Source organism: Brassica napus, chromosome A9 (genome assembly GCF_020379485.1).
Source record: "Brassica napus cultivar Da-Ae chromosome A9, Da-Ae, whole genome shotgun sequence".
Classification (NCBI taxonomy): Eukaryota; Viridiplantae; Streptophyta; class Magnoliopsida; order Brassicales; family Brassicaceae; genus Brassica; species Brassica napus.
Window position 1 is genome coordinate 13,515,301 of NC_063442.1, and position 13,240 is coordinate 13,528,540.

Below are 13,240 nucleotides of genomic sequence, written 5' to 3' on the forward strand. Positions count from 1 at the left end.
GGACGACGTCATCTATTTTTCTCTTTTTTCACCGGATACTTATAAAAATAGTGGTATAACCGGTTAATATAGGAACTAAATGTTAATTACTTAATTACTAGGTGTTTTGCCCGCACATGTGGCATTATTTTCTTACGAATAATTTTTGTTTTATGTCTTATTAATTCAAAAACTAATATAATAAATAATTATTAATGATTTAACAAAAAGTTTAAATCAAACATCAAATATATATATATATATATATGATAAATATTTCCATCAAAATATATATGTTTATTATTGTGATAATTTTTTTAAAGCACTATATATTAGCAATATATTTGATATATTAATATTTAATTATAAATGGTTCTATATCTTAATGTTTTATAATAAAAAAATATTTCCACATAACAAATATATATATATATATATAAGAATTATCTTATTTATTTTTAAAAATATATGTTTTTATTTTGATATTTTTTCATATTAGTTTATAATCAATTAGCTAATATAACTTATAATCTATTATTATTAATATACAATTCTTTTGAATTATATTTTAAGCTAAAATACCTAAAATCATGAAGAATACGACATACAAACAAAATCAGCTTTTGATTGATTAATATTTAATTAGAAATTGTTCTATGTCTTAATCTCTTATAATAATAAAATTTTATTTTCCAGATAACAACAAAATATATATATATATAAGAATTATCTTATTTAAATTTTTTTTTTAATTTTCATAATCTATCATATTAATTTATAATCAATTTAGTGATATAAAATATAATCCAAAGCTGATTATAAAAATATTTGAAATATTTGAAATATTTTAAAAGCACTTATATATTTGAAATATTTTATAAAAATATTTTTGATTGATTAATATTTAATTATAATTTCTTTATATTTTAATGTTTTATAATAAAAATATTATTTCAGATAACAACAAAATAATATGTATAAGATTTATAGTATAGAATTTTTTTGATCATTTATCATATTAATTTATAATCAATTAGGTAATATGAAATACAATATAATATTATTAATATAAAATTCGTTTTAATTATATAATAAGTCAAATACCTAAAATCATGGAGAACATGACACATAAGCAAATTCACTTCTCAAATAATAGTATAGATGTCAAAATCATTGACATATTCTTAATTTTTCTTCTGAAATTGGTTATAGAGCAAATTAACCCAACAAATTATAGGCCATGTAGAATATATAAAAAACTATTAATTACTTATTCAATCCATTGAAGATCATAGTAAAACACTCGATTTTGTTTTCTAAACTAGTTTTTTTTTTTGAAAAACTAATTCTGGAAATATTTGTAAAACTATTTTTCTCCAATTATAAAGGATGAAGCATATTTATATAGTCAAAAAGTAAAAAAAAAATTTTTAATGGGACAACTGAATGTTGAATGTGTTTCGATTTGTCAAATTCTCTGTTAAAATATTTAAAACTCATAGCCTCAACAGATGAACAAGCTGATTAAGTGATTAGATACTTGTACATTCTCAAGTCGGAATGGAATCTCAATTCTCTTCGATCGGGGGGTTTAATTGAGTATTATTTTTCTTGAGGGTCGAGTAAATATTATTTATAAAGTCAAGAGGTTAAGTTTGCAAATAAATGTTAGAAAGTATATAATGTGTTACAAAAAAAAGGGTGTATATATGTGTGTGCTGATTTCATAAAAAAGACCTAATTGCGTTTTCCTCAACATGAAGATGGAACGAGAAGAAGCACGGCCGCAAATAAAACTCCTATGTCGAGCCTGGTATGCTCTTAAGAATGCAAAAGGATATTTACATCACTTGTTGCTATATTTGGAAACGCTCTCTACTTTTCCTCCGACCACCACCGCTATAAATTCGGATGTGGAACCACCATCGTCACATCCATCGTTTTTATCACTTCCAGAAGACGTTGTTCTGAACTGCTTAGCACGCATATCGAGATGGTACTACCCGAAACTCTCCCTTGTCTCCAAGACCTTCCACTCTCTCATTAGATCCGATGAGCTCTCGATGGAGAGATTTCACCTCAAAACCACCGAAGCCTTATTTTACGTCTGCTTACAGTTTACCGATCATCCTGTTCCCTCCTGGTTTAGCCTCTGGATAAAACCTGATCAAATTCTAACGAATGACGTGGAGGAGGATTATAACAAGTCTACTGGAAACACTTTGTTGGTAGGAATACCCTCACCAACAATAGATATTGGTTTGGTTGGTTCCAAATTCCAAAAATTTATTCCACAAAAAATTTCTCCCACGTTATCGTTTTCTCCCATGTATTCCCGTAATAAGGGGAATAGCTTCGTCTTTAGAGCCCCTATCATGAAGGTGGCTCGAAATAATAACGCCGTTGCTGGCTTCCTCGACGGGAAAATATATGTCATGGGTGGTTGCAGCCCAAATGAATCCACGAGTTGGGCTGAGGTTTTTGACACAACGACTCGAGTTTGGGAATCTTTACCTGATCCTGGCCATGAGCTCCGCTCCTCTTTAATTAAACCATTGATAGTGACTAAAGGAAAGGTTTACGTTGAGAGCAGCAACAAGAAGAATATTAATTTTTATGATCCAAAACAAGGTAGATGGGGCGTTGCAGAAAATCGACCCTTTGTTGAAAAGACGTGTGTGATAGAGAATGTTTTATACTCATGCGATCGTTTTGGTTGTTTTTGGAGTGACACAAAGCATAACAAGTGGATGGTGGTCCATGGTTTGGAGGTATTTAATAGGAATCGTCGTGGTGGTATTACTGCATTAGCTAACTACTGTGGGAAACTCTTAATCTTATGGGACAGGCCTGGTCCTTGTCAAAACACGAACATTTGGTGTTCGGTTATTGCGCTTGAAAGACGAGATGAAGTCGTCTGGGGACACGTTGAGTGGGCTAGTGTTGTGCTTACGGTTCCCAGTTCTTACCATTTCTTGCGTTGTGAAGTGAAATCAGGTTGATCGAACTTTTATTTTAACATAAAACCATACACGAGCGTTAGGCTCTGCTTATTCTTGTAACTTTTAATTAACTCAGTCATTTGTTTCAGTTTTAAAGTAAGATGCCTTTTCTAGGAACCTCTCTTCTTTATTTAGTTATTTCTCATTTTCTTTGCTGGTATGAGTTGATACTCCAACCGTTTGTCGCCTGTTTCTATATAACCAATAAAAAACGAAAATATGGGCAATCATAATTTCCAACCATGAGTTTTATTATTCTTATCGATCACAAGCATTGTTATCTTCTTTTTTTCTTTCTTGAAGCTTTGATTTGGATCATCTAACAGTTGGTATCAAGATCATATTGACACGAAGACATGAATAAGATTGACACGAGGTGGCTGAATTATGGACATGAGACGGCTGAGTTATAGCACGAGGTGGTTGAGTTATGACGGCTGAATTATGACATGAGATGGATGAGTTATGATGGCTGAGTTATGACATGCGGTAGCTGAGTTTTGATATGAGGTATCTGAGTTATTGAGACGAAAAAAGCTGTTAGAGAGTGTTGACTTTAAGGTGTTAACACAAATTTGAATTTGAATTTAGATCTCATGGTGCCCCTAGAATACCCTATTATCCAGCCTTCTTGCTATCTCTTTTGAGTTGGACAATTATCATAAATAGACTATTTTCAAGTTTTGGTCACAAAAATAGACCACAAGGAGGAAAATGACCAAAATGTTCTATTTAATAGATAAAAGGACACTAATATCCTAAATATATATAAAAAATAAAAAAATAAATAAAAAATAAAAAAATAAATAATTTTTTTATAGTTTTAGATTATATGTTTTCAAATTCGAACTTTTTTATAATTTTTCTTTGAATTTTTTTTATTTTTTTTTTGTAATTCGAAAATAATTTTTGATATTTTTAAAATTTTTATTTTAAAATTTTTAATATTTATTTTCTATTTTATAAAATTTTAAACCTCAAACCCAAATTCTCACCTCTTAACTTTAAACCCCAAGGTTTGGATTAGTTAAACTATTTTCTCCTTCTCTCTCTTACATTTTGAAATCTACATCTCTCTCATTCTCTCTCTTTCCCTCATGTGTTTTCATGTTCTTCATTCTCCAGAAATAAACTCTCAATAATTCTCATTCTAACATGGTATCAGAGCTTTATGCTTCTGAACCTCACAAAAACTTCCGCAAATTTATTTCTTTCTTAGATTATCTTCAAAATCTGTTGGATACATCTTTTTATCCACTGGCCCAAAGGTCTTTCAAAAGAGAATAACCTCACCAGAACTCAAGATGGAGGAGTACCCTATTCTCTAGAACTCAAGAAAGCTTCAGCCATATCAAGAAAAGCTTCATCAAAGTCCAGTTTATCTCAAAACCAGGAATAGTCTATTGTCCACTGGTCCATATCTCTCCATGAGGGAGAACTCCAACATGGTGTTGTTTCCAGAGTATACGAAGATTAAAGAACAACATAAGAAGCACAATATACCAAGAAGAAGTGACTTGAATCTAGCTAGGAATGCAATCAAGGAGTTTGAGCATCCATCGATTCAAAGAAAAACCATGTACTCATCTGTCATTGGTGGTTCAAATGAAGGAGGAACATGGATAAGTACTGATAGTGCAGCCAACACTGATGGTCCAGCAACCATGAGTGACCTACATTCCCTTATCAAAGCCTTTATGCCATCCAAGAAGGCTGGTACACACTCTCTTGACCCTAAACCTATCATTATAGATTCAGGAGCAAGCCATCACATGATTAGTAATAGGAACTTGATAAGTGATGTCCAGCCTGTCCAGGGAATGTTCTTATAGCAAATGGTGATAAGATTAAGATAGAAGGGATAGGGAAACATATGTTGTTTGATAGGGAATTGATCAACTGCCTTGTATATGCCTCAGTTTACATCAAACCTGCTATTTGTGAGAAAGACTACTGTTGATCTTAGTTGTCAGGTTGTCTTCAGACAAGATGAGGTTGAATTTCAAGACTTAAAGACAGGCCAAGTGATTGGAAAGAGGCATGTTCACAACGAACTCTATCATCTTCAGAAGACAAAGATGTCCAGACCATCTACTTCTCAATGTTTGGCTAGTACATCCAGCGGGATTGATAGCACACTATGACATGCTAGGTTGGGACATCTTCATACAAGAGCCCTAAACTTGATGCTTCCAGGTGTGGTCTTCAAGAATGATTAACAAAGCCTAAAGGAACATCAAAAATGGTAAAAGGAGAAAGTGGTAACAAGGTTGGAAACGTGAAGAAAGAAAGCATAAAGTCAAAGCATTAGGATGCTCAGAAGGTAAAATAATCTTGTGTTGGTATTTAATCTGCTTCAATTTGTATTAAAAAAAATGCTGTCTTTGGACCCTTGAATTTTAATATTTACTTATGCATTTGTATATATTGAATTTTCAAGTAACTTGGTAAGTAATTTTCAACTAACTTTTATTCAGAAAACCTACTAGAAATGATTATAGATGGACGTGAGTCTGGAATAATGCAAAATAATACAAAAATGATGTAACGTTGTTGGTCGAAGCTGGAAAAGATTATCCTCCATAAGTATCACACTCTTCATATAGATCACCATTATGTATTAATGGCTTATCAGATTTTTTATCTTCTTACTCTTCTTAGATTTATTGATCTTTTGTAGCAACTTCATCTGAAAGAAATATTCAGTTCCTCTATGATGATCAGAGTAATATTCTAGCCCAACATCGCATTGTAACTAGGTAGAGAAGACCGTAACGAAAGGTTTAATCAGTTTTGCTCCTACTTTTCTTTGCAGTTTATGTGGAAGCGATCAAACTGTAATGGAACGAGCTATAGCTGCCCCATAACTAAATAAACTCCATTTTACAAAATTAAAATTGGTATTATGTTGATATAAATGCCATAATGAAGAAACTTTTAGCCATGTGTTGTGTTTGTATTTTACCAGGTGATTGAAAATAGGGCAATTGTCAATAATAGCATCTTTTGAAGTTTATGTCTCAAAAATAACACTAGAAGGAGAAAGTCACAAAAATGACATTCATTAAAGGGTAAAATATCCCTAATACCCTTGGTTTAAAATTAAATAAACAAACAAAAATAAATATAAATAAATAAAATAAAAATAAAAAAAATGAAAAAAAGAAATTTTTTTATAGTTTCAGATTATATGTTTTCAGATTCGAAATTTTTATAATTTTTTTTGAAATTTTGTTTTTCGATTTTTTTTTTTCAAATTTTCTTTTTATAATTTAAAAATACTTTTTGAAACTGTTTTTAAAATTTTTTATTTTTTATTTTAGTATTTATTTTTTATAAAATTTTAAACTCTAATTCCAAAATCCTACCCCTTAACTCTAAACCCTAAGGTTTGGATTAATTAACCCAAGGGGTATAAATGTATATTTACCTCTTTAATGAAACCTATATTTGTGACTTTGAGTCTTGAGTGCTACTTTGGGAACAAAAACTTGGTTTGGTGTTATCCTAGTCTTTTTCTAATGAAAATATGTCATTGAATTCTTCTTTATATACAATTTGAATATTTTAAAATATGATTTTTTTTTTTGTTAGGATCCATGTTCACTACCACTATTTTTCGTAACTGTAACTAAACAAACCGATTTTACATTTTGTACTCTACTTACCGGCTTTCATGTTTGTATGATGCAGGGTTTGAAAGGACAAAGTCAAAGCATAAAGATGTTGAGAAGTTGAAATGATCTTTTGTTAGTATTTAATGTAACTTCAGTTTGTTAATTCGAATCCTGTCTTTAATACCTTTAAATAAAATAATTAACTAGTTAAAACATAAATTAGAAAGAAAAAAAAACAATAAAAAACGACAGCGTTTTGTTTTTTGTGTGGAGAGAACGGCGATGTTTTGGTGACTGTTATTCAAGCCTCAAAAGTAGGATTGGGATAAACGGGCCTGATATGAATTTGGTGATGTTTAATGTGGGCCAAAATAACGGGAAAGCCCATCATAAATGAGAGAAGAGAAAAAAAAGAAACGACAGCGTTTTGTTTGTGTGGAGAGAACGACGACGTCGAGTGTTATTCAAGGAGAGAGAGAGAGAGAGAGTAACGTCGTGATTTCCCGCTCAAGGCTTCATCTTCATCTTCTCCTCTCGAGAGGCAGAGCTCTCTGCAAAAGGAAAGAGGAGTAATTTCGCAAGATCTAAGATGGTGGATTTTGAGGTATCTCTCTCTCTCTCTCTCTGGCTCTATTTCAGTAAGATTAGCAATTTGCAATTAGTTTCGCGTGTGGTTGCGAGCGCCGTTTATGGAATTCGTGCCGGATTAGGATAGAATAGGAGATTTAGATCCGGCGAGAACTTATGGTTTTGATATTTAAATGTGATTGCGCCTGACGTTTATGGAAACGATTATTTGTTGCGGACTTAGATTGAAACATAGATTTGTATCCATCCCGAAGTTAGGGTTTTAATTTTGGGAACGAGATTTGATTTCCTTTTTGTTAAAGGAAAATGATGATTTTCGATATGGAAACAAACAATCAATCAATCAATCAATCATCGTTTCTGGTTTCCTAAATTACAATTATTTTATTTGTGCAGCAACTCAGGATCTTTGAAACTATACTCAGAGAGTTTCTAAAATCTTTTCTTCTGCATATTCAACTGTGGCTTGATGTGCTAGACCTTCAAGTGGGAGTGGATGAGCTTGAGTTTTTGGTGATACTGGTACTCTCTCTGTTTTTTTTTTCTCGAAATATAGATATGGAAGACAGATGATTGTTTTCTTTTGTACTGCAGATACATTGGTTTCCCTTCCTTCTCTTCCGCGAGTTTGTGGGGTTTCTTTTATGGGTCATCATTCAAGCCATAAAGCTTGCCCAATTACTTCTTTGGCACTACATCAGTTGGCAAGAGCGCCATGCGGAGTTCGAGGTCGTGTATATTGAGGCTGCGAATGCTCCAACACGCACTCCTCCACTTCCTGCACACTTTCTTCACTTTCTACCCCTGTCTACAATGGCCGAAAGCACTGACAATGACATGTAAGTTTTTCTTGTTCCCTTCTCATCTACCTCCTTTTACACATCTTTATCATACATTTGTGTTCATTGCTAGATGTACCATTTGCCAAGAGCCTTACAGAGCAGGAGATGCAGTGAGGACACTCCCTTGCGACCATTCCTTCCACTCTATATGTGTTGACCAGTGGCTTATTTCGGACCATGGGTAACTCAAACAGTCAAACACTAAACTCCTTCCCCTTACCTTTTTTTTTTTAATGGTCTAATGAGTTGATTTCTAATGAATGCAGTGATTGTCCTCTTTGCAAACAAGCCATCGTCTCAGAATAACACATCTGCCGTCAATCTGAGGACTTTGATAGAGCCAGCCAGGAATGAATAATATCACAAAATGAGTAAAACCAATAGTGCTATTCTTTTGTATACCATCTCTTGATTGACTAAAACATGATATTTTAGCTTACTATCTTGATAGAGATTTGAGACCCTCTTGTCACACTACATGCTTAATCAATTTGTACATATACCAAAGCTGCGTACCTATATTGAAATAATTAGTGGTACCTTCACTTTATTTTTATATCGCTCAATTCATTTATTTTTGTATATTTTACGTATTTATTTCATGATTAGTGAGTGGTAGATTCTTTTTTTTTTTTGTGCAAAATTTTAGTGGTAGATTCACTTTCACATAATGTTTTACTATGATATATATATATTATCATATTTTGTTTTATAGATCCCTATTTTTTCCAGAATTATTATGTTGTTAGAGAGGTATTACACATCCATTAACTAAAAATTTGATTGTTGTGGATTTTTTTATTGTTAAGAAAAAGTAAACAATGTAGATTATTGTTCTGATATGTTATACTAGATGTCTTGCTTTCGATGTATCTTGCTTGCCAAGTTACCACCACCTTTTTCATGTCAAACAACTTGTGACAAGAACAAAATGCTTTATCCAAAAGTTTTTCTTAGTATATTAACCATTATCTTTTCTGTTTATCATATCTATTGGGTAGAATGCATATGAAAAATGCCTACCAATACCATTCTTCCGAAACTGATAATTACTTGTTAACTACTCTTTATTCATATGACCTAGGTTGCATGAAATAGAAACGGATACGTGGAAACGAAACATTTTGAAACATGGAAACGTGATTTTTGATTATTTTTTTTTTACTTTGGAAACGTTTTAGAAACGTCTATAAATATATATTGAATTTTCAAGTAACTTGGTAAGTAATTTTCAACTAACTTTCATTCAGAAAACCTACTAGAAATGATTATAGATGGACGTGAGTCTGGAATAATGCAAAATAATACAAAAATGATGTAACGTTGTTGGTCGAAGCTGGAAAAGATTATCCTCCATAAGTATCACACTCTTCATATAGATCACCATTATGTATTAATGGCTTATCAGATTCTTTATCTTCTTACTCTTCTTAGATTTATTGATCTTTTGTAGCAACTTCATCTGAAAGAAATATTCAGTTCCTCTATGATGATCAGAGTAATATTCTAGCCCAACATCGCATTGTAACTAGGTAGAGAAGACCGTAACGAAAGGTTTAATCAGTTTTGCTCCTACTTTTCTTTGCAGTTTATGTGGAAGCGATCAAACTGTAATGGAACGAGCTATAGCTGCCCCATAACTAAATAAACTCCATTTTACAAAATTAAAATTGGTATTATGTTGATATAAATGCCATAATGAAGAAACTTTTAGCCATGTGTTGTGTTTGTATTTTACCAGGTGATTGAAAATAGGGCAATTGTCAATAATAGCATCTTTTGAAGTTTATGTCTCAAAAATAACACTAGAAGGAGAAAGTCACAAAAATGACATTCATTAAAGGGTAAAATATCCCTAATACCCTTGGTTTAAAATTAAATAAACAAACAAAAATAAATATAAATAAATAAAATAAAAATAAAAAAAATGAAAAAAAGAAATTTTTTTATAGTTTCAGATTATATGTTTTCAGATTCGAAATTTTTATAATTTTTTTTGAAATTTTGTTTTTCGATTTTTTTTTTTCAAATTTTCTTTTTATAATTTAAAAATACTTTTTGAAACTGTTTTTAAAATTTTTTATTTTTTATTTTAGTATTTATTTTTTATAAAATTTTAAACTCTAATTCCAAAATCCTACCCCTTAACTCTAAACCCTAAGGTTTGGATTAATTAACCCAAGGGGTATAAATGTATATTTACCTCTTTAATGAAACCTATATTTGTGACTTTGAGTCTTGAGTGCTACTTTGGGAACAAAAACTTGGTTTGGTGTTATCCTAGTCTTTTTCTAATGAAAATATGTCATTGAATTCTTCTTTATATACAATTTGAATATTTTAAAATATGATTTTTTTTTTGTTAGGATCCATGTTCACTACCACTATTTTTCGTAACTGTAACTAAACAAACCGATTTTACATTTTGTACTCTACTTACCGGCTTTCATGTTTGTATGATGCAGGGTTTGAAAGGACAAAGTCAAAGCATAAAGATGTTGAGAAGTTGAAATGATCTTTTGTTAGTATTTAATGTAACTTCAGTTTGTTAATTCGAATCCTGTCTTTAATACCTTTAAATAAAATAATTAACTAGTTAAAACATAAATTAGAAAGAAAAAAAAACAATAAAAAACGACAGCGTTTTGTTTTTTGTGTGGAGAGAACGGCGATGTTTTGGTGACTGTTATTCAAGCCTCAAAAGTAGGATTGGGATAAACGGGCCTGATATGAATTTGGTGATGTTTAATGTGGGCCAAAATAACGGGAAAGCCCATCATAAATGAGAGAAGAGAAAAAAAAGAAACGACAGCGTTTTGTTTGTGTGGAGAGAACGACGACGTCGAGTGTTATTCAAGGAGAGAGAGAGAGAGAGAGTAACGTCGTGATTTCCCGCTCAAGGCTTCATCTTCATCTTCTCCTCTCGAGAGGCAGAGCTCTCTGCAAAAGGAAAGAGGAGTAATTTCGCAAGATCTAAGATGGTGGATTTTGAGGTATCTCTCTCTCTCTCTCTCTGGCTCTATTTCAGTAAGATTAGCAATTTGCAATTAGTTTCGCGTGTGGTTGCGAGCGCCGTTTATGGAATTCGTGCCGGATTAGGATAGAATAGGAGATTTAGATCCGGCGAGAACTTATGGTTTTGATATTTAAATGTGATTGCGCCTGACGTTTATGGAAACGATTATTTGTTGCGGACTTAGATTGAAACATAGATTTGTATCCATCCCGAAGTTAGGGTTTTAATTTTGGGAACGAGATTTGATTTCCTTTTTGTTAAAGGAAAATGATGATTTTCGATATGGAAACAAACAATCAATCAATCAATCAATCATCGTTTCTGGTTTCCTAAATTACAATTATTTTATTTGTGCAGCAACTCAGGATCTTTGAAACTATACTCAGAGAGTTTCTAAAATCTTTTCTTCTGCATATTCAACTGTGGCTTGATGTGCTAGACCTTCAAGTGGGAGTGGATGAGCTTGAGTTTTTGGTGATACTGGTACTCTCTCTGTTTTTTTTTTCTCGAAATATAGATATGGAAGACAGATGATTGTTTTCTTTTGTACTGCAGATACATTGGTTTCCCTTCCTTCTCTTCCGCGAGTTTGTGGGGTTTCTTTTATGGGTCATCATTCAAGCCATAAAGCTTGCCCAATTACTTCTTTGGCACTACATCAGTTGGCAAGAGCGCCATGCGGAGTTCGAGGTCGTGTATATTGAGGCTGCGAATGCTCCAACACGCACTCCTCCACTTCCTGCACACTTTCTTCACTTTCTACCCCTGTCTACAATGGCCGAAAGCACTGACAATGACATGTAAGTTTTTCTTGTTCCCTTCTCATCTACCTCCTTTTACACATCTTTATCATACATTTGTGTTCATTGCTAGATGTACCATTTGCCAAGAGCCTTACAGAGCAGGAGATGCAGTGAGGACACTCCCTTGCGACCATTCCTTCCACTCTATATGTGTTGACCAGTGGCTTATTTCGGACCATGGGTAACTCAAACAGTCAAACACTAAACTCCTTCCCCTTACCTTTTTTTTTTTAATGGTCTAATGAGTTGATTTCTAATGAATGCAGTGATTGTCCTCTTTGCAAACAAGCCATCGTCTCAGAATAACACATCTGCCGTCAATCTGAGGACTTTGATAGAGCCAGCCAGGAATGAATAATATCACAAAATGAGTAAAACCAATAGTGCTATTCTTTTGTATACCATCTCTTGATTGACTAAAACATGATATTTTAGCTTACTATCTTGATAGAGATTTGAGATCCTCTTGTCACACTACATGCTTAATCAATTTGTACATATATACCAAAGCTGCGTACCTATATTGAAATGATTAGTGGTACCTTCACTTTATTTTTATATATCGCTCAATTCATTTATTTTTGTATATTTTACGTATTTATTTCATGATTAGTGAGTGGTAGATTCTTTTTTTTTGTGCAAAATTTTAGTGGTAGATTCACTTTCACATAATGTTTTATGTTTTACTATGATATATATATATATATATATATTATCATATTTTGTTTTATAGATCCCTATTTTTTCCAGAATTATTATGTTGTTAGAGAGGTATTACACATCCATTAACTAAAATTTTGTTTGTTGTGGATTTTTTTATTGTTAAGAAAAAGTAAACAATGTAGATTATTGTTCTGATATGTTATACTAGATGTCTTGCTTTCGATGTATCTTGCTTGCCAAGTTACCACCACCTTTTTCATGTCAAACAACTTGTGACAAAAACAAAATGCTTTATCGTAAAGTATGTACCTTTTCTCTTACAAAAAAAAAAATCTGATGGAATTACGAAAAAGTAGACGTATTAGAAATTAGTTTTCATTTGAACTGTCTTTAACTTTTTTAGTAGATTTTATCTAAGGTGTATGCAACATACTTCATGTTTGACCAAAACTGTGATTTTATAACTGATAAGATTGTTTATAAATAAGATGATATATATATATATATATATTTAAAATATCATATTTATCTTTATACATATAAATTACATTACAAAATGATTTAAAATTTACAAAACTAAAAATAAAATATTAATCAATCTGTTTATTTTGAGTATTTTCTAAAGATTAATATCGATGAATAAGTACGAAAGAGTAATTTCCTATCTCTTATACACAAAAGTTCTAATAAGAACAATAAGCAAGTCAATTTTATAACATTTAGTCACATT

General features: G+C 31.8%; 3 protein-coding genes across 3 annotated transcripts; all 3 read left to right on the forward strand.

Annotated features, from left to right (window-relative positions):
* Positions 1-1,364: 1,364 nt before the first annotated feature.
* On the forward strand, positions 1,365-3,748 carry LOC106362941 (putative F-box/kelch-repeat protein At4g39756). Its single transcript, XM_013802762.3, has one exon. The coding sequence runs from the start codon at positions 1,737-1,739 to the stop codon at positions 2,979-2,981; it is 1,245 nt and encodes a 414-aa protein (XP_013658216.1). The 5' UTR covers positions 1,365-1,736; the 3' UTR covers positions 2,982-3,748.
* Positions 3,749-6,645: 2,897 nt separating this feature from the next.
* On the forward strand, positions 6,646-8,482 carry LOC106362940 (receptor homology region, transmembrane domain- and RING domain-containing protein 1-like). Its single transcript, XM_013802761.3, has 5 exons — positions 6,646-7,202; positions 7,583-7,708; positions 7,781-8,025; positions 8,099-8,209; positions 8,295-8,482. The coding sequence occupies exons 1-5, from the start codon at positions 7,188-7,190 to the stop codon at positions 8,332-8,334; spliced, it is 537 nt and encodes a 178-aa protein (XP_013658215.1). The 5' UTR covers positions 6,646-7,187; the 3' UTR covers positions 8,335-8,482.
* A 1,662-nt stretch (positions 8,483-10,144) lies between these two features.
* Positions 10,145-12,405, forward strand: LOC106362939 (receptor homology region, transmembrane domain- and RING domain-containing protein 1-like). Its single transcript, XM_022691981.2, has 5 exons — positions 10,145-11,021; positions 11,402-11,527; positions 11,600-11,844; positions 11,918-12,028; positions 12,114-12,405. Exons 1-5 carry the CDS (start codon positions 11,007-11,009, stop codon positions 12,151-12,153), a joined length of 537 nt encoding a protein of 178 aa, XP_022547702.1. The 5' UTR covers positions 10,145-11,006; the 3' UTR covers positions 12,154-12,405.
* Positions 12,406-13,240: the final 835 nt, after the last annotated feature.

Coding starts and splice junctions, on each gene's coding strand:
- LOC106362940 (XM_013802761.3), top strand. Junction 7,709..7,780: donor TTGAGTTTTTGGTGATACTG/GTACTCTCTCTG, acceptor TTTGTACTGCAG/ATACATTGGTTTCCCTTCCT. Junction 8,210..8,294: donor TGGCTTATTTCGGACCATGG/GTAACTCAAACA, acceptor TAATGAATGCAG/TGATTGTCCTCTTTGCAAAC.
- LOC106362939 (XM_022691981.2), top strand. Junction 11,528..11,599: donor TTGAGTTTTTGGTGATACTG/GTACTCTCTCTG, acceptor TTTGTACTGCAG/ATACATTGGTTTCCCTTCCT. Junction 11,845..11,917: donor GAAAGCACTGACAATGACAT/GTAAGTTTTTCT, acceptor GTTCATTGCTAG/ATGTACCATTTGCCAAGAGC.
- LOC106362941 (XM_013802762.3), top strand. CDS start 1,737: ATGAAGATGGAACGAGAAGAAGCACGGCCGCAAATAAAACTCCTATGT.